The following is an 18,193-nucleotide window of genomic DNA, read 5'->3' as shown; positions in this document are numbered from 1 at the left end:
AATGGCTTACAATGATAATAATGGAAAAATAGACCAGTATCCCTATTGTCAGCCTCATAAATGGTTCTTCTCAGAAGGGAAATGTATGGATTTTTCTCATCTTTTTTTCTAATTTTCCTATAATGTTCTGAAGCAAAAAGAAATTGTGAAAAAAATGAACAAAAATCCATAATTTTAAAATCAATATCAATGTAAAGCTTAAATATCTCAGACATCAATAGCAATGAAAACATAATAGAAGATAATAGAATTTTCAGAAGATTGTATCTCAGTTTAATAAGCTTAATAAAAAAAAATCTGGCCCTTTGTAGTGTCAAATGTGATGTGCTCTTTTGTTAATACTGGGCACATTCAAAATGAGTCCTACACCTGTACATGCAATCTCTTCCTCCTTTGTAGCAAAATGATCAGATAAGAAAATATCTAATTAACCAGGGCTTCCTAATGTTCATCCAAATGATGAAACTATGGGTACCAACTAACAGAAAACATTTCATGAGCCAGAAGAATTAACTGGATGCCACTCAAAGGAATTTTGCAGATGGTAACTGCATTGAATATTGAAGAAAAAAAACCCAGAAAGAGATATAGTTTCCCCCAGACCTTTAAGGTGAAAAGTTATCAGGGCAGTACATGCAGCCCCACCCCTTCTATTCCTGATCCATATCTTCAGCTGAGAGATTTTTCATGAACATAATTTTACTGCTTCACCTGGAACTATAATAAATAGGGTCCCAGACTGCACAGAGTACACATCTTCTTCAGAATATCAGGTGGACATGGGGAAGTCAGAAAGAAAACAAGGAGAGTCCAATGGGCCTATTTTCTACCAGTTTGAAACCTATGTGCCTTCAGAGAACCCTGGTTTGTTTTTGTGACTTCTTGTCTAGCCTGAAAATCTCTAGACTGCTGCCAGTTCACTTTTAAACAACACCAGATATAAGAAGCAGAAGACTTCTTTCCCCACAAAGGAAGCCATATGACATAAAAAGGCCAAGAAAACCTCTAACGCTTCGTTATCATCGAGTGTTCATTCAGATGTTTGCAGCCTAGATGTGATAGGCCTAACTTCTTGTCACATAGGACCTTGAGTGGTCATCAGACCATTTCCTGGCCTCAATGACAGATCAAAGATTCACAACAGAGCCTTATTTTTTCCTCTCCTGGCATCATTAGCAGCCTGTTTAACAGTAGTTTGAATCATAACTATGTTTGGAGTTGGGAGTAACTTTAAAAGTAATGTATTGGGTTCTCTGAATGGATTGCCCCTGCAACTATGTGGGCCAGATAGGAAGGAAGCTAACCACCAGATTGTGAGAACATGAGCGAGCAGTTAGATGTGGAGACCCAAACTCATTGGTAGCCTCACAGTGCAAAAACAAGGACATGCATTCAGTTCTGCAGCTACTACTATTGTTGGCCAAGCAGGAACAAAAATAGCCAGAGAAATTATTGAAGCCTGGGAAATGGGCCCCTGTTAGTCAACAGGAGTGCTGATTTACCACCAGTTTATAAGGTACTTAAAGCCCAGGGCACAGCAACACAAGAAAACAACAATCAATGACAGTCATCAACACCCTAAAAGCTACACATACACAACTAAGTACCATATAAATACAACATGTAGAACCAGCTAAGACACACATTCTGGAGAGAGAGAAGCTCACTGATGACAGATTCCAGCACGAGCCTGAAAGCTTGGAATAAGAAACCTTTGATCTCAGTGGCCAACTCAGATTGCATCCTGAATCACTATTATTTACTATTATTATTCAAGTGTGAGCTTTAAAACTGATTTTTAAAACTATGAGTTGCTCATTGATCTGTTTTGATTTGTTTATAAGCCTGCATTCTATTATGTATTTTATTATTAACTTCTTGAATCCAATTGTAGAGAAATATGTATTTTATTATTAACTTCTTGAATCCAACTGTAGAGTTATAAATTGAATAAATAGATTAAGATATTTTCATAGCTGGAACAAGGATCTCTCATTTTTCTAATCAACTGAAGGTTGTATGTAACATTTGACAAACTGGAACAATACACTGTAATTAAAAAGTAATTTTTATAAATGTGGAAAGCCATTTATAGGACTGCTAGTTATGGAAGAAGGAAAGTACTAAAAATTGTGTCAAAAGTAATTTGAAATACGATCGTATCATTTGTTATTTGATCTATTGGTGACTTTCCAGGACATTTAAAAACAAAGAGTTGCAGAAAATAGGTAATTACACACATTTGGCTGAAAAGATAGAAAATTAATGTTTTGGGAAGAATCATTCATTCTTCATAATGCTAAACTACCCAGACAGGTTAAATTACTCAGATTATGAGAAGAAAAGAATAGTTGCTATACCTCTGAAGACCTTGCCAGTTAATTTGGAAACACATGTATGCATAGAAACATTTTCTCTGAGTCAACCTTTGCCAACCTGATGATCATCAGAAATGTTAAATGTTCAGGTTGACTGCAAATTAGGAGAATTGAAGCCTAAGATAGTTTTTTTTATCTTATCTAAAGGGATTTTAAAAGTAACCCAATGCCAATTTCAGATAATTTTTTAGAAGGCCATGTTCTAAAATAGCAGCATGTTGACTACTCTGATAGGCAAAGCAAACCAGATTTTTTTATTGGAGTTATTCTCAGAAATCAGGAGTTAAACCGGCAATATCTATCATGCAAAGCCAAGGCTACATACCTGACATACAGCACACCAGCCAACCTGCAAGAATGGGCAATTCGTTTTGTTTAATCCTCCTTTTCATATACAATTTAAGGTAGCAAATATGCTAGCATTTATTATTCCTCATATTCTCCTCACAACAAATGTGAAATGAGCAGCTGGCCCAAAGTTACCCAGCTGATTTTTCATGCCTAAGGCTAGACTAGAACTCACAAATGGTTTCCAATTTGGGCACAATCTACAGCAGCAAACTCTATAAAGCGGGGAGAGAATTCTGACTGTACAGCTGTGCTGTGAACATAGAATCCAAAATTAGGTAGCCTAGTTTTTCTGAGGAATTCACTGATGTTGTCACTGCTGAAACAGCAGCCCAAGGGAGATTCCCCCCTGCAACAAAGTTGTATTCATCATAGATGTTGCAGACAGACAATCCCTAAGAATTTGTTGCAAAATATTAGTATTGGTACAAAGACCTACTTTTTTGGATTATTGTTAGCCCCATGGCTGATCCCAAATAATAAAGTTGCATTTGAGGAAGGGATTCTTTGTTTTGCACTTTTGTTAATTGTCTAAATCTGATTGATTCCATAATAACTGGGGGTGGTATTAGATAGAGTTCAAAACAATATAACAAAAACAAGCAATAAATGTCAGAAAGACAATAAAATGTACATCCCAAATATAAAGCATTCCCATTAAAGGTCTGTCAAGGCCTGGGGAAAACTCAGTTTTTAGAATCTATGTAAACAAGGGCCAAGTAGGTGCCATACCAACATCTGGGGGAATACTGTTCCAGACTACAGGCACAGTGTCAGAGAAGAGCCATCATTTAATTGATGGGACCCAAAGCATGCCAATTACATTCCATTATACATGATGGGCAGAAACTACAGGAAATAGATGGTCCTTCAAATGCACAGGCCATAAAGCTCTCCAGCAATTTACCACTTCTAGAAACCTGTTCTGAAAAATGGACCCACAATTCTAAGATGCCATCACCCAGGCTGCAACAACTGCATTTGGACTGAAACTCTGGGCCCATCAAGACTGGTTTGATGAAAACCGCAAAACCATTTCAGCAGCTCTTTAGGTCAAGAACAAGGCCTAGCCCTAGGCAGCCTGGCAGAATGATCCATCATCTGTCTCATATAAAGACAATGTTAAGTACCTGCAGTCCAAAGCACACACAGAAGTGCAAGTAAGGCTGGCAGCAGAGGAAAGCTAAGAAGGTGGAACACTGTGCAGGTGGTGCAGGCCACCACAGAGTCCCTCAGTGCCATAAAGTCCATTTATGATCCTTCTAAATCAGGATGCTCCCCTTGCTATCATGGAATGCATTGAACTTGATCAAAGACCAGGAAAGACTGAAAAACCCACTGAGCCAAACCCTTTTCCAATTTACTCAATAGGCTGTCCACCGCTGGTTTTACAGCTGCCAGTGTTGCATGCCCTAGATCTGCCTCCCTCCTTCTACTGATGAGACCAGGAAAGCAAACTTGCAGATGAGCTCAAATAAAGTAACAGGGCAGGATGGCATTTCTAATGAGATCTACAAAACATTAGACCCAAACACCTTGCAGGCATACAAGACTTTTGGAAGACATTTGGTCCACAGGTCAAATGCCTGATGACTTCTATGATGCCCTCATTGTGGTTCTCTATAAAAATAAGAGAACCAAATGAGACTGTGGAAATTACAAAAATGTCTCACTGGCAAGATCTTTGCCCACATTCTCCTGAACAGATTTGTCACTTTCTCAAAAAGGGACCTCCCAGAGGTGCAGTACAGCTTTCAGCACATGACACTTGCCATGAGGCAAGTCAGAAAAGTGCATCAATCAGAACAAGCAGAACAATTATTCCATTTCTCCATTGACCTGAGAAAGGGTTGCAAACAGGGAGAGTCTCTGGATTATCCTGAGACATTGTGGATGCCCAAGGAATTTGTGAAGTTGATTCAGCTACTCCACAATAGAATGAAAGGACAGGGCTTTGTTTTGTTTTACAAAATTGATATGTCAGCTGCATTTGTCATTTCCAGTGAGATAAAATAGGGCTGTGTGCTAGCCCCAGTCCTATTCAATCTGTTATTTACTTGCATGTTATCGCATGCTGTCTGAAATAAGGAGTGTACATCAAGCAAAGATCTTTTTGACCATTGCCAGTTGAATACATAGATGAAGTGCCTTCAAGAAATCCATTTTGCTAGGACTTTGAGCTTCTAGGGCACAAAGACAATGATCTACGGTTAATAGTGAACAAATTCTTAGATACCATTATGCCCTTGGCCTGATTACTAGTCTGAGCAAGATTGAAATCCCATACCGAATACTAAGCCCATAGGACCAAAATTCACTGTTGACAAATAAAACTTCAAATACTTGGGAAGAATCATCTCAAGTAATGAGTTTTTGGACAAAGAAATTAACTCCAGGATCAATAACGTCATCCAGGCACAGGGCAGCTGTATACTAGAGTGCTTAATCAATACAACATCCATATCTCCATAAAACTGAAAGTCTACAGAGCTGTGGCTATCCATTGCTCCTATATGTTGGCCTCCTATAAGGCCAACAGCCCTTGCTTCAGCTCAGAACTTAGAAACTTTGATGACTCATCCTTTACAATTGTAAAGCTGGATTTCTTAACTGTGATGAGGCAGAAGTGATGTTACCTCCGGACAGATTTTAAAAATGGCTTTCCTTATCTAGAGAGTTTCAGTCATTTTATGAGCTGTTCTTTCTCTGGTTAAAAATATTGAAAAGTCTTCTTTATAAAGCAAAGGAACAGAAGAGTCACCATGATTTTAGATTAGGTCTTTAAAAAACAATGGCAGAGATTTATATATACTCTGTGTGTGTGTGTGTGTGTGTGTGTGTGTGTGTGTGTGTGTGTGGTTCTAGATGTGTTCGGGTCTTTTCCCGTGTAAGATTAAGAGTATCTTGGCGACGTTTCGGCGAGGTCCCACTCGCCATCCTCAGGCTGGTGCTTTCAGCTTTGTGCCAGTGCAAGCAGTGTGTGATGCTTGCACTGGCACAAAGCTGAAAGCACCAGCCTGAGGATGGGACCTCGCGAAAACGTCGCCAAGATACTCTTAATCTTACACGGGTAAAGACCCGAACGCATGTAGACCTAAATGTTATGCCTCACCTGAATCCACAGGTGAGTAATCACAATTCTGAAGTTCCAAAATTATAAGCAACTAAAAACAAACCCCAACCAAGATAACTGCTGAAGTTTTTCCAGTCCTCAGCAATAAATCCGATATCTGTTTGGCAAACCTGAAGTGCCTATAAATCACAATGCCTCAGAGAATCTTCACAAGACTTTCGCTCTAACAAGACACTTTGCTTCTGGCAAATTTCTCAAGCCAATCCGTTTCCTTTTATCCCCTAAAGGGGGCGTGTCAGTCTCATTAATCACTGGCTTGACGCTTGTTTCCCAATTGAGATTGACGTCTCAATCTCCGTCTATTTCTCACGTCAAGCCAAGATCCCTCAAACCCCTCTTCCTCCGCACTTGAAAACTCTCGCACATTCTCCTAATTAACTGTTCCCGGCTGCTGTATAGTCAGCGAGGGAGATTCGGGGGAATTCACCTCCAACAAATTAGATTCGTGTCTCATAACTGTCCACTTCCTCATCCTGGCTGCCCTCAGAATCACTCAGCAATGCCAGCTCAAATTTCACTGCCAAATCGTCTTCGCTCGAGCTCACATCTGCCAACGGAGCAGATTCCAATCCTGGAGTCACAACACCTACATACTGTACCCGTGAAAATCTACAAAAACTTTTATATATATATATATATATATTCTTAAGTTTTCGCGGGTACTTACATGTATGGTATTCAGCATTGTTCGGGTATTTTCCCACGTCATTATAGTTGTGCTTTTAAAGTTGTAGCAACGTTTCGGCAGAATCTCATCTGCCATCATCAGGCTTCTGTATTGTGTTCGTCTGTGAGTCAGACTTTCACAGCCGTTTCAGTTTTAAATGAATAGAAGAGATGATTCCTCCAGACTGTCAATTATTTGGAAGCCTGCACTCACAAACAAAAAATCTCCACACCACTAGCCAGGCAAACACCTGGGCACAAACAGATCCCCCCTGATACTTCCAGCTCAAACACACTCCAACCAGGCACCCAGATGAAACCTAGCTTCCTAATAAATGATAGCCATCCATTTACTCAGAGCCAAACTGCACTAAAAGCCTCCAATACAGGAACACAATGTTGCCAGCCAATCAAGACAAAAAAAGCCACAAAACAGACAGAAGATATTAGAAACACCAATCAAACAGAACACAGCAAACTTCAAGACCAATAAACACAGACCAAGACTCCCAACCAATCAGGATGAAGAAAAAACCATTCTGGCACAGCAATAGGCTAGCCCCAAATTTAAAACTGAAACAACTATAAAAGTCTGACTCACAGATGAACACAATACAGAAGCCTGATGATGGCAGATGAGATTCTGCCAAAACGTTGCTACAACTTTAAAAGCACAACTACAATGACGTGGGAAAATACCCGAACGAAGCTGAATGCCATACATGTAAGTACCCACGAAAACTTAAGAATATAGATAGATAGATAGATAGATAGATAGATAGATAGAGGGGGGGAGGGAGGGAGGGAGGGAGAGAGAGAGAAGAGAGAGAGAGAGAGAGAGAGAGAGAGAGAGAGAGAGATGGTAAACTACAATTCCAGGAAGAAAGATTAGATAAGCTATTCAGGCAATCATAAACTCCTTGACCCTTTCTCCAGAGTTTGTCATCCTTTCTTGAATCAGCAGAAAATTATCCTGCAGTTCCATAGATCGGCAGCAGGCGGTAGCAGGGATGGTTTCGTGCATACAACCCAATCCCATGCATGCACGAATGAAGCTTCACACACTCACCCACCACTTGTGCCTGGTTCCAAATGGCCCACGGTCTGCGGACCAGGACTTGGGGACCATGCTATTTTAGAATGAAATTGGCTACCCCAACTGTCAGTTCCTATCCTGCCTATCTCGCCTCTGTTTTCAGTTACTGCCAATCACCTGATTTTCCTCCAAAATGATGGGTGACAAAGCCTACAGATTTTATATGTACCTTGAGTTTGCCATTGGACCATATCAAAATAAAAAAGATAATACATTTCTAATGATGATCCAACCAAAGATAACTATGATTTATTTCATTCAAGAGCTGGTTGAGATGAAAGAAACAACACAGGGTCAAAGGCAGAAAAAAATGGTATTGTCAGAGCATATTTGTGTTGTGTGAAATTACTTGGCTTTTTACTAGTCACTATTTAATAGGATCCTTAATAGGAATTAAATATACATAACCATCTGGCCCAGTTCATTGCATTATCACATTTCTAGAGATTTGTTTAAATGTTAAACAATGTTTCCATCTTCTATGACATCTTTACGTTAACTATATCCAGATGTTAAAATAAATAAAACAGTCTGCATTAAGGATGAGAAGTCCTCTGTCAGGTGGGATACAGATAATATCTTTCTGTCTTTCAGAATTAAACTGTCTCAAAGATTAGGTCACAGAGATGCCATGGTACAGAGTATTGATTACAATCAATACTCATCTGCACTACAGTACCTGTAATGTCTAGTGTCTCTAATGGGCCGGTCACTACTCAGTTTGTCACTCTCCAACTGATTGAAAGCATGTTGCCGATAAGGGTCTTCTCCAGCCTTCAGTAGCTTTGACGATACATAGGCTTTTTCATCAAATCCTCTTAAGCCATTTTTCTCAGCTTGTGGTGGCTTGGATGCCTGGAGAGAGAGAGAGAGAGAGAGAGAGACAGAGTTAAAAGTTAGTCCTATAAAGGAAAGGCCTTTTAGGATACAAGTGACAACCTGACACTCTATTGAAAACCAGAAATAGATTTTCAAAGTAATACGTACAAAGTTTTATTTTGGGGAGAAAAAATGAAGCACAGAAATTTATTTTGTCAGTCTAATTATTGGCTGATTGATTATGCTCATGCAGAAGAAATGAGGACTATGTTTCCTTCTATTCTTGTCAAAACATTTGCATATTTATATTTTTATTTTAGTAGGGCTTTTTTGTTCCTTTGAGTCCGTCCTGAAAGCTAGTGACCGCTTGGACAAATCCCTGCAGTTTTCTTGACAAGGTTTTTTGAAACTGATTTGCCATTGTCTGCTTCTTGGGACTGAGAGAAGCAAGTGGCTCAAGGTCACCCAGCTGGCTTTGTAGCTAAGGCAAGACTAGAACTTATAGTCTCGCAGTTTCTAGACCATTGCCTTACTCACTACAACCAAATTGGTTTTCAATGGGCCCTACTTCACAGTAATACAGTTAAAATATTGCAGACTTCAGTTTAGATATATACCTATATTTTGAATGATACATACAACATATACCTCTGGACTCTTTTTAACAATAATATGGAACTGGTATGTCTTTTCCTACCCAATTTTTTTTCAACTTTCTGGTCCAACCAATGGCCTTTGTGGCCCCATCCAAATAATATCTTAATGTTTTAAGATAAGTCATAGTCAATTAGGTGCTGCTACATAGCTGGCCTTTTCTTCCTAAATTCCTAACCAACATCAACTTCAGTCAAGAATGAATTCTAAGAAATATGGCAGTTACATCTGAAGAGCATTAAACTGGGAAAGGTTAATATAGAATCATCTTACCCGGTCAACTATTTTGACCTAAAAGAATAATTGTGAAAAGTCTACTAAATCTGTCCAAAGAAAAGGAAGGGCTTGCTTTACAATTTACAGTCCCACAGATACATGATGCACTATCTATTCCTCCTCCTTCAACATTGCTTTGCATGAAAAAGTTATCCTTCTATCAGTTCCATAACTGCTTTCATCTTCTGTAAGCTGAAATGAGCCTCATTGTTAGGATAAGCTGGTTAAATGCCATATAGAGATGCACCTCTTTATTGAGACCTTAGAACATACTAAACAATGAGCGATGTTTGATAAAATGTTTGAAGATAGGAATTGTTGAGATAGTTGTCAATATCTGTCCAGACCTTATTCACAGGAGAAAGCAGATTTAAGAAAAGTTTCCTAATGAATAGCCAAGGAAAATGTATCCTATGGTGATTCAGCAAACTGTATAGAAAATCCATATCTTTTCTTCCAGATTTATTGCAGTCTTCCTTTTTGTTTTAAAACACTTAAAATAATCTGTTTTCTAAATGACTCTTGCCCAATTGACTATTCAGTGTAGGTCCTGCCAACTAAGAATGCAAAATGAAAACGGGTGTTCACAGCTTTTATCCTTTTTAAAGCAGTGGAAATATAGGTAGTCATCAGTTAACAATGGTAATTGGGATGGGGAACTCTGTAACTAAGTGACAGAGCCATAAAATGCAATGTCACCTGACCACACCAACCAATGATTGCAATTCCGGAAGTTCCAATTGCAGTCATTAGATAAATCCTGTGTGTGGTTGTAAGGCATGACATCACCACATGATCACTATTTGCTATCTCCTGGCAACTTCCCCATTGACTTTTCTTGTTGGAAGCTATGAAGGTCACAAATGATGATCACATGACTGATGGATGCTAGACAATCTTAATTGCAAGCCAGTTGCCACGCACTGAACTACAATCAGATGATGGTAGCAATATCAATAGCACTTAGGCTTATATACTGCTTTATAGTGCTTTACAGCCCTCTCAAAGTGGTTTACATAGTCAGCATATTGCCCCCAACAATTTGGGTCCTCATTTTACCCACCTCAGAAGGATGGAAGGCTGAGTCAACTTTGAGCCTGGTGGGATTCGATCTGCCAAATTGCAGTAGGAATAGCTTGCAGTACTGCACTCTAACCACTGTGCCACCGAGGCATGGTGGGGATACTACGATAGTTACAAGTGTAAGGACCAGCTGTAAGTCTCCTCGTTCAGCACCATTCAGCACAGATGCTGATTGAATGGTTATTAGCTGAAGACCACCTGCAAAGAAAACTACACTTTTGTGAGGAAAACTGTATAAACCATTTTCTGAAAACCATTACAGCAGCAAATTCATACAAAATAAGTCATCAGAAAAGGTTAGAATTTCAAGTAGAAAAACAGATGATAAATGAAAACTATCCAAGATGATGCCTATTTAAGATGGATGAATTCCATCTGAGTAATACCCTAGAATTGAACTGTTTACATTTCAGCTTTTTCTTCTTTTCAAATGTCTGAAACAATTATCTTCAGTTTTAAAAGAAGGTACTGGACAAGTGTGACAAGCCTTTCAATGCCTATATACTGTTTTATCTGCGAACCTTTGCTCGCTTTCCTTCCTGATCTCTAGAAATGCCAGAGGCAAAATAATTAATTTTTTTTGGTGGAAAGCATTTTCCCTTCACAGCTGATAAAAGCTGCCAATGTAGCCCCCCACCCTCCCACCCCAAAAAATCTTTATACAATCCCTGTCCATAGTTTTGTACTCTAAAGCAGGAGTCTCAAAGAAAAGAACATGGGAGGGAGATTAGGAAATGCATCTGACAATGGCAGCTTGCTTAACTGCCACGTGTACAACAATATATTCAAATTTGCCATGGAATATATTTGTTTCTGCAGATTGCATGAAGCCTATCTTCATTGTTCTTATGGCTGAGTGACTTTACAAGATGTGACTAGTGAAGAAAAGGCCCAAATGTCTTCTAGAGTTTTTCAAGTATTGTTGTATCAAAATAATAATGAGGACACGTTTTATATTGCCTTAGCATTGGGTGAAGTGTCAGGTTTAGGCAGCTGCTTCAAACTGAAAATACTTCTCCTAAGCAATCTCCTTACAAAGCCTTCTTTAATTAGATTTATTGAAATGAAAGGGACAGGCTAATGAGAATTTCAGTTTTGAACTAATTGATCTTCCAATAACAACTAGCCTTAGACCTGGTAATGAATATATTGAAATGGTAGATAACTTCTGTCTTTTAGAATCAACTGTCAAACATAAGAAAACAAGCAGTTAAGAAATACACCACAAGCCAGCACTTGGTAAAGCAGCCATTAAGGCCTTGGAAAAGAAATTCAAATGCTGTGAGGTTTCTAAATCTGCAATGATCAGAATCATGCAAGCCGTGATATTTTTGGTAACCCTTTATTGAAGTGAAAATTGGGCTTTGAAGAAGCAGAATAGGAAAAAAATATTTGAACTTTGGTGTTGGAAAAGTCTCCTCAGAACATCATGGACTGGTGGATCACCAAACAAAATAATCCAGAGTTCTCACTTAAGGCACAAATAACTAGGCTCAAGTTATCTTACTTCAATCAATGTGAAGATTCAGCTCTTTAGAAAAGGCTCTAATGTTAGAAAAGGTGGAAGGAAAGAGCAGAAGAAAATGACTAGCATCAAAATGGATGAGCTCAGTTATAGTGATAATGAGTGTGCCATTGGGAGACCTGTAAAAGCAGGTTAGTGACAGATTGTCATGGGGGGAAATCTATGGGATCACTAGGAATCATAAATGACTTGATGTCACATAAATAATCAATCAATGTTTACACAGAGACTTCTATAGCAAATTTCCTGTGAAGTGGTCATGGTTCTTTTGACTGAAAACAGTGGAGTCTGAAGATGGCTTTTTATAAACTATCTCCAGGATTCTTACCAGTTATTTAATTACTTTATATATCAAACTTCTTAACCACCCATCTCCCAGGTAGTGTTAGCATCACAGTGATGCTTTAAGTCACTAATTTTCTGGGTTTTTTGTTCATGGTGCTATGCACAGGCCAGTTTAGTGTTGTGGTTAAGGCATCAGTCTAGAAACTGGGAGGTTCTGAGTTTTAGCTAGTGTTAGGAACAAAGCCACCTGGATGACCTTGGGCCATTCGTTCTCTCTCAGCCCCATGAAGTAGGCAATGACAAATCATTCCTGAAAAACTTTGCCAAGAAAACTGCAGAGACTTGCCCAGGCAATCTCTGAGAAACAGACACAATTGAACAGAACAGAAAAAAATGTGATTGTGAAGCATTATCCAATTGCATTCCTCCAGAAATGCTGTTAAGTACATTAAAAGGACTTAATAGAAATTTGAAGCAAAAGCATCCTAATTCATTTGTTTTATTTGATTCTTATTGAGTCTCCAATGTCACAAAAAATATTCCATTCCTAGGTATTGGGAGATGTTTTACCATTTTTATCTGACAGTGTGCTGTTTACTTTTTTCCTTTTTATCTGATCTCCAAGAAAAAAAGTTATCTCAGCTTTCTCCTTGATTTTGACTCATTGTTACTATGAAGTGTGGCCCTAGAGCAAACATGGCTATCAATTTTTGGCTTAGCTGTTAGCCTGATTTTCTCCTGTATCATTTATTATTTTTCAGTTCAGGTCCTATTTCAAGGCATGTCTGGAGTTGATAAGAGCTGTAGTTCCAACATATCAAGAGAAACAAGTTCTGGAGGCTGGATTAATCCAATTCCTTAAAAGAATATTCCCTCATAAAAAGGCCCAGAGTGGCTAATTACCCTAGAAAAGGCACCATGCTCAGGAAAATATAAGATGGCTATCCAATACTACAATTATTTCAGCTGACTGAACTTTTCTATGGTTTTCCTGTTTGCCCTGTCTTGGGTCCTACAAATGTTGCATAGTCAGAAATTCTTCTACTCATGTTTCTGGAATGTAAATTCCAGCAACACAGTGATTTAAAGATTCTTATGGCATAGGCATTATTAATCAACCATCACAGGTAGAAGCAGGAGGCTTTGAAATCATATACAGTGCTAAAGCCATTGTTTAATATTGTACATGCAAACCTTCTCCCTTCTCTTCTACTCCTATGCCATGAAATCCTTTGCTAACAAGAGTTGGTTTCCATATCTACTAGAAAGTGCTTTTAGTTTTAATTGTAGTTGATTCAGACAAGCCAGATTCATAAAGCACAATTTGCTCTGACCTTATTCAGGCAAATAATGGAAAACCAGACATAAGTATTCTAGCCGGTTGCAAACAAAAGCAAGTGGAACCAAGTATTTAGCCATCAGTAAGAGAAGAGATAGGGAGCGAAGAAGCCCAAGACACCTTTGTAGAATGTTAACCCATAGGTTACTTTGTAAATGAGGCATGAATAGATAGATACTCTTAGTATGTTCATAGTTCAAAGTAGTTTCAAACCCAGTTTCCAGCTGGAAAGTAAGACTCCACTCAACAGAAAAATAGTTCTGGGATGTGTAAAAGTGATGGGCTTTTTCTTCTTGGTGTTGCCAAGATGAGCAAGGTATTTTGAGGACACTTTATTAGCATAGGTATCAGAGGTGGTATTCAGCAGGTTCTGACCAATTCTGGAGAAAATTTCTGGAGGAAATTTTGAGTAACCTTCCCCCAGGAGTGGGGTGGGAATAGAGATTTTACAGTACCCCTCCCCTGCCATGCCCACCAAGCCACACTCACCAAGTCATGCCACCTCCCACCAAGCCATGCCCACAGAACCGGTAATAAAAATGTTTGAATCCCACCACTGATATATATAGTTCCTTTCTCACCCATAATTTCTACTTCCTTCCTGTAATCTCCCCTTCCTCCTTGCTGCTGTGTTCCACACACCTGAATGTCACAACCAGAGAAATGTTTTTGTGGTTACCCTGTCTCTGATTTCATAAAATGTTTGTAAGAGGACACTCAGTATAAGATCTGAGACAGTGGAATTAACATTGATATTTAAAATTAACATTAATATCATTAACATAAAAGCCTGGACTTGTGCATGTGTTATCTCTTCTGCGGGAACTGCACTGACTGCCAATCTGCTTCCACATACAATTCAAGATGCTGGTTATCACCTTTATTGGGGCTAGGCTATTAGAAGGGCAACCTCTCCCCTATTTCATCCACCTGGCCCACGAGGATGGAAAGGCAGGGCATGTTACAAGTGTCATTTATTAGGGAGGTGCATCTGTTGGGATCATGAAAAAGGGCCTTTTCAATGGTGGCCCCTTCTTTATGGAACATCATTCCCCCAGAGATACTGTTGGTCCCCACCCTAGTGCTCTCAAAAAGGATCTACAAATGTGATTTTTGCCAGCAGGCCTGAGGATGATGAATGGAGATGGAGCCTATCAAGTGGTTGATTTGAACGGTTGCTACCCATGAAGAGTGAGGTGGTTTTTCTTGTTTTTCTTATATGGTAGAGTTTTTTTAAAATGTTGTAAGTCCTCCAAAATCACCTATGTGTGAGTTGGGTGACTATATACATTTGTTTAATAAATAAATAAATTTGAGCAGCCTCCTGGTAGAGCACGCAATCCACAACTGAATATAATATCTACATGAAAGTTTGGAGTGGCCCTTCACTGACAGATGGACAGAGAGAAGATCCTTTAATGTTCCTTGACTTTGTAAAACATCAGGGATAAGAACAGTATTACTGCTAGGAGGAGCTAGGTTATGGGCCAGGATCTGAATCTGTCTTCTACACAATTGACATCTAGAATGAAAGACTTGCCTACAGTATATAGAATCCTGTACTAGTCCCTTTAAAATGTGGAAGTGACAGACAGGAAAGAATCAGCCTATCATTCTCAAGCTTTTTCTGTGATTCTGCCTCCGTAACCTTAGAATTTATCATGATTTTAAAATATCAACATTTATAATTTCATTTGTGGTTTCTGATCCCAAACTAGATATTATAGGGAAGATCTATAATTGGATCTCCTGTCATTTTTTGTTTTAGATTTAAAAGCAACAGCAGGATGGGGGTACAATTGACAACAAAGATGCTCTAGAAAATAGGACGCAGCACTTCCTCTCCAGAGCAGTACAGTCCTAATCACAATTCATAATTTTTGAGCTACTATTTAGTATCTGCTTTCAGCTCCTTTCCTCTATCCAGATGGGCAAATCTCAGCTTGTTGTGTGATTTTGATAAAACTCAACTCCCTCCTTAATAAGTCTGTTTTAATGACTTTCAAAAAGTGTCAGGAGATTCAGTCATGGATTTTCCTTCTCAAATATGTTTTGTCCTTCCAATAATAGAATACAAAAAATTGTTACAACAATAATATAATTGCTAAGCAATTTGCATCATTAATTGCATACTTGGCTAAAAACACATACTGTATAACTAGGACACAATGTAATGAGAAGAGGGGTTAGCACAATGTGTCTATCAGCTGCTTAGTCATATTATTTGTCTGCTAATGGCTAGGTATTGTGTGACAGGCATCTACAGCGTGTTCATTAAACTTATCTAAGCATTTCAATTTACATACTCTATGTGAAGCATATCTAAGAATCTTTAATTATACCCTTACAGGTTAAATCCTTAAATTAAATCAATGGGAATACCAATACTTCAAATAAAGCCAAAACAGAACATGAACAAATTTGTTCCAAATTAGTAATGCTAGGAAAATGGGTTACATAATTGGATGTGAACCAATCTCTTCTTTACATGCAACTGAACCAAATTATAGTTAGTTGGAATCTGTTGTCATCTAGAATTCCACATACTTAAATCACTGAGAAACTACCTCAACTATAATACGCAGGTCCTATGGGACTGAATGCTGTCACATAATAATACGCAATGTGAAGCCTGATCTGCAGGATCAATCCCTCAGTGGCTTCTTGTGAGCCTCCACTATGCAGAAAAGCTGAAGCTTTCAAAATGGCTACAGCAACAAGCAGAGCAAAGCTACAGGCTTTGCCTGTCTTGTTAAAGCCTGCTTCAGTTATCTATACACACAGCTGAAGCAGCAATGCTTCTAGTTAAAACAAGTGGTGAATTGCACTCTCCAAGGTACTGATTATTGTTTGATTTGCCAAGAAACAGGTCTTGCTTGCTACTGTATGCCACCATTCCTTGACAGCATTCAAGTCATAAGCTGCCATCCTCAGGGTTTTCAGCAAGATCAGTTCATGATGAATATAGTCCATTATCTGGAAAGTCAGGGGGCAGGAAATAGAGTAATTAAATTAAAAATAAATATTTTGCTACAATGCCCTGAGGCCCAAAAGAATACAAAATGGAATATTTGTGGGCAACCTCTGAAGAGAGATGGGCTGGAGATAATTGGACCCTGAGTCTGCTTCAGAATTGTGAGCTTGATTCCAGAGACATGAATATGTCATTTAGTAAAATATAATAAAAATACGTGTATCTGATGACAACTATGAGGGTGGGAACATTGAAAGGCTTCCCTAAAAAAAGAATCTGAGCAACACTCCCAGATAAAATGGAAGTGGTAGACAGCAAGAAAGAAGTCTGAATTTCTCTCTGACTGGCCACACACAAAGGAATTAATACATCTAAAAGAATGAAAGAATCACACTACAGTAATCCTACTATTACATCTGAGCTTATCTAAACTGCAATCTTATATTTAACCTTGTGGTTCATGAGCCTGCATCCAATTTGCTTTAAGGGTATAGGTGCTTGCATTAGAGTAAAACTGTTGCCCTTACACCAACAGTGGGAATCCAACTTAAATCTGAGCTTCAACTGCAGTGTATCACTGCTTTGACCCTGAGAGTGTCAGATTGCTTTATGTATCATATAAGGACAATTGTCCAATATCACTAAACTTGTCAAGTTTGCTTCTTTATTGACCCTTCTCAAGCCAAATACATGATGCTGCCAACTATGAACCTATTAAGATAGAGTTGGCATCAGTTTTCATAAGCTTTAAATGACATCTTATGATTTCTCTGTTTCATCAGGCATTTCATCTGCATTTTATCTGTTACTTTCATACAGTTCTCTTTGACACATTTGTAAGAAACATATGTGTCAATGTATTTTTATAAGCAAATTACTTGTTTTAAAAAATATAACTGTTTTTAAATGAGCTGTGTTCTCATTTTGAGATGGTTTATAGCCATGAGTATGCCAGATAGAAAAGACCATACAGGTAAATAAATAAAATGACAATTGTATCACATCAGATATGAGGCACCAAGTTAAAGGAAGTCAGTTCTCATCTATTTGCTGCTGTTGTAGGATCCTCTACAAATTAAATACATCTGAACCAAGAATGGGTTCAATTCTGCTCTGAGGAAAGAGGAAACAGAGTATCTAGGAAGTGACTCTCTTAGTTACAAGGGGACAAAATAGAATGGAAACAATTGTTATTGGAAGGAAGTATAAATTACTATGAGAATATAATTAATTTTATTATCTAAGGAATTTCAGTTGAGAGACCGAACCCTGAACATAGTTCACAATTTTCCACCTCTTACTTAAGCACAACATCATGCAGTTTTAATACATCATGAGATTTCTCTGCATTTCTTGCTCCAGAAGTAGACTTTTTCAAAAAATACCATTATCCCAATCCCTGATAAGGCTTTTATTTGCTTCCGTTTCTTACAGGTTATTCAGTTTATTGGAACTCAACACAACAATTTCATTATCTGTTCATCCCAGTCGGATTGCTTCATTCTTATATGGATTGATAATATCAGACACCATTATTTCATTACTGTTATTCAGAGCAGAGATTTTCAATTGCCAGCATCTAGAGGGCAGCAGAATGGGCAGAGTCTGAAATTCTAA

The 18,193-nt window shown here is 38.4% G+C and overlaps 1 protein-coding gene across 1 annotated transcript in view; it reads right to left on the bottom strand.

Annotated features, from left to right (window-relative positions):
* Positions 1-18,193, bottom strand: part of GALNT16 (polypeptide N-acetylgalactosaminyltransferase 16) — a 160,781-nt gene that overhangs the window by 78,040 nt on the left and 64,548 nt on the right. Inside the window, exon 2 of the mRNA XM_026708816.2 lies at positions 8,301-8,476. Within this exon, the coding sequence (XP_026564601.2) occupies positions 8,301-8,476 (176 nt within the window). The remainder of the gene's footprint in view (positions 1-8,300; positions 8,477-18,193) is intronic.

This window comes from Pseudonaja textilis, chromosome 1 (assembly GCF_049901715.1).
Source record: "Pseudonaja textilis isolate UNSWEBS1 chromosome 1, rPseTex1.2, whole genome shotgun sequence".
Lineage (NCBI taxonomy): Eukaryota > Metazoa > Chordata > Lepidosauria > Squamata > Elapidae > Pseudonaja > Pseudonaja textilis.
Note: the sequence above shows the minus strand (reverse complement) of the source record. Positions and strands in the feature narration are given on the sequence as shown.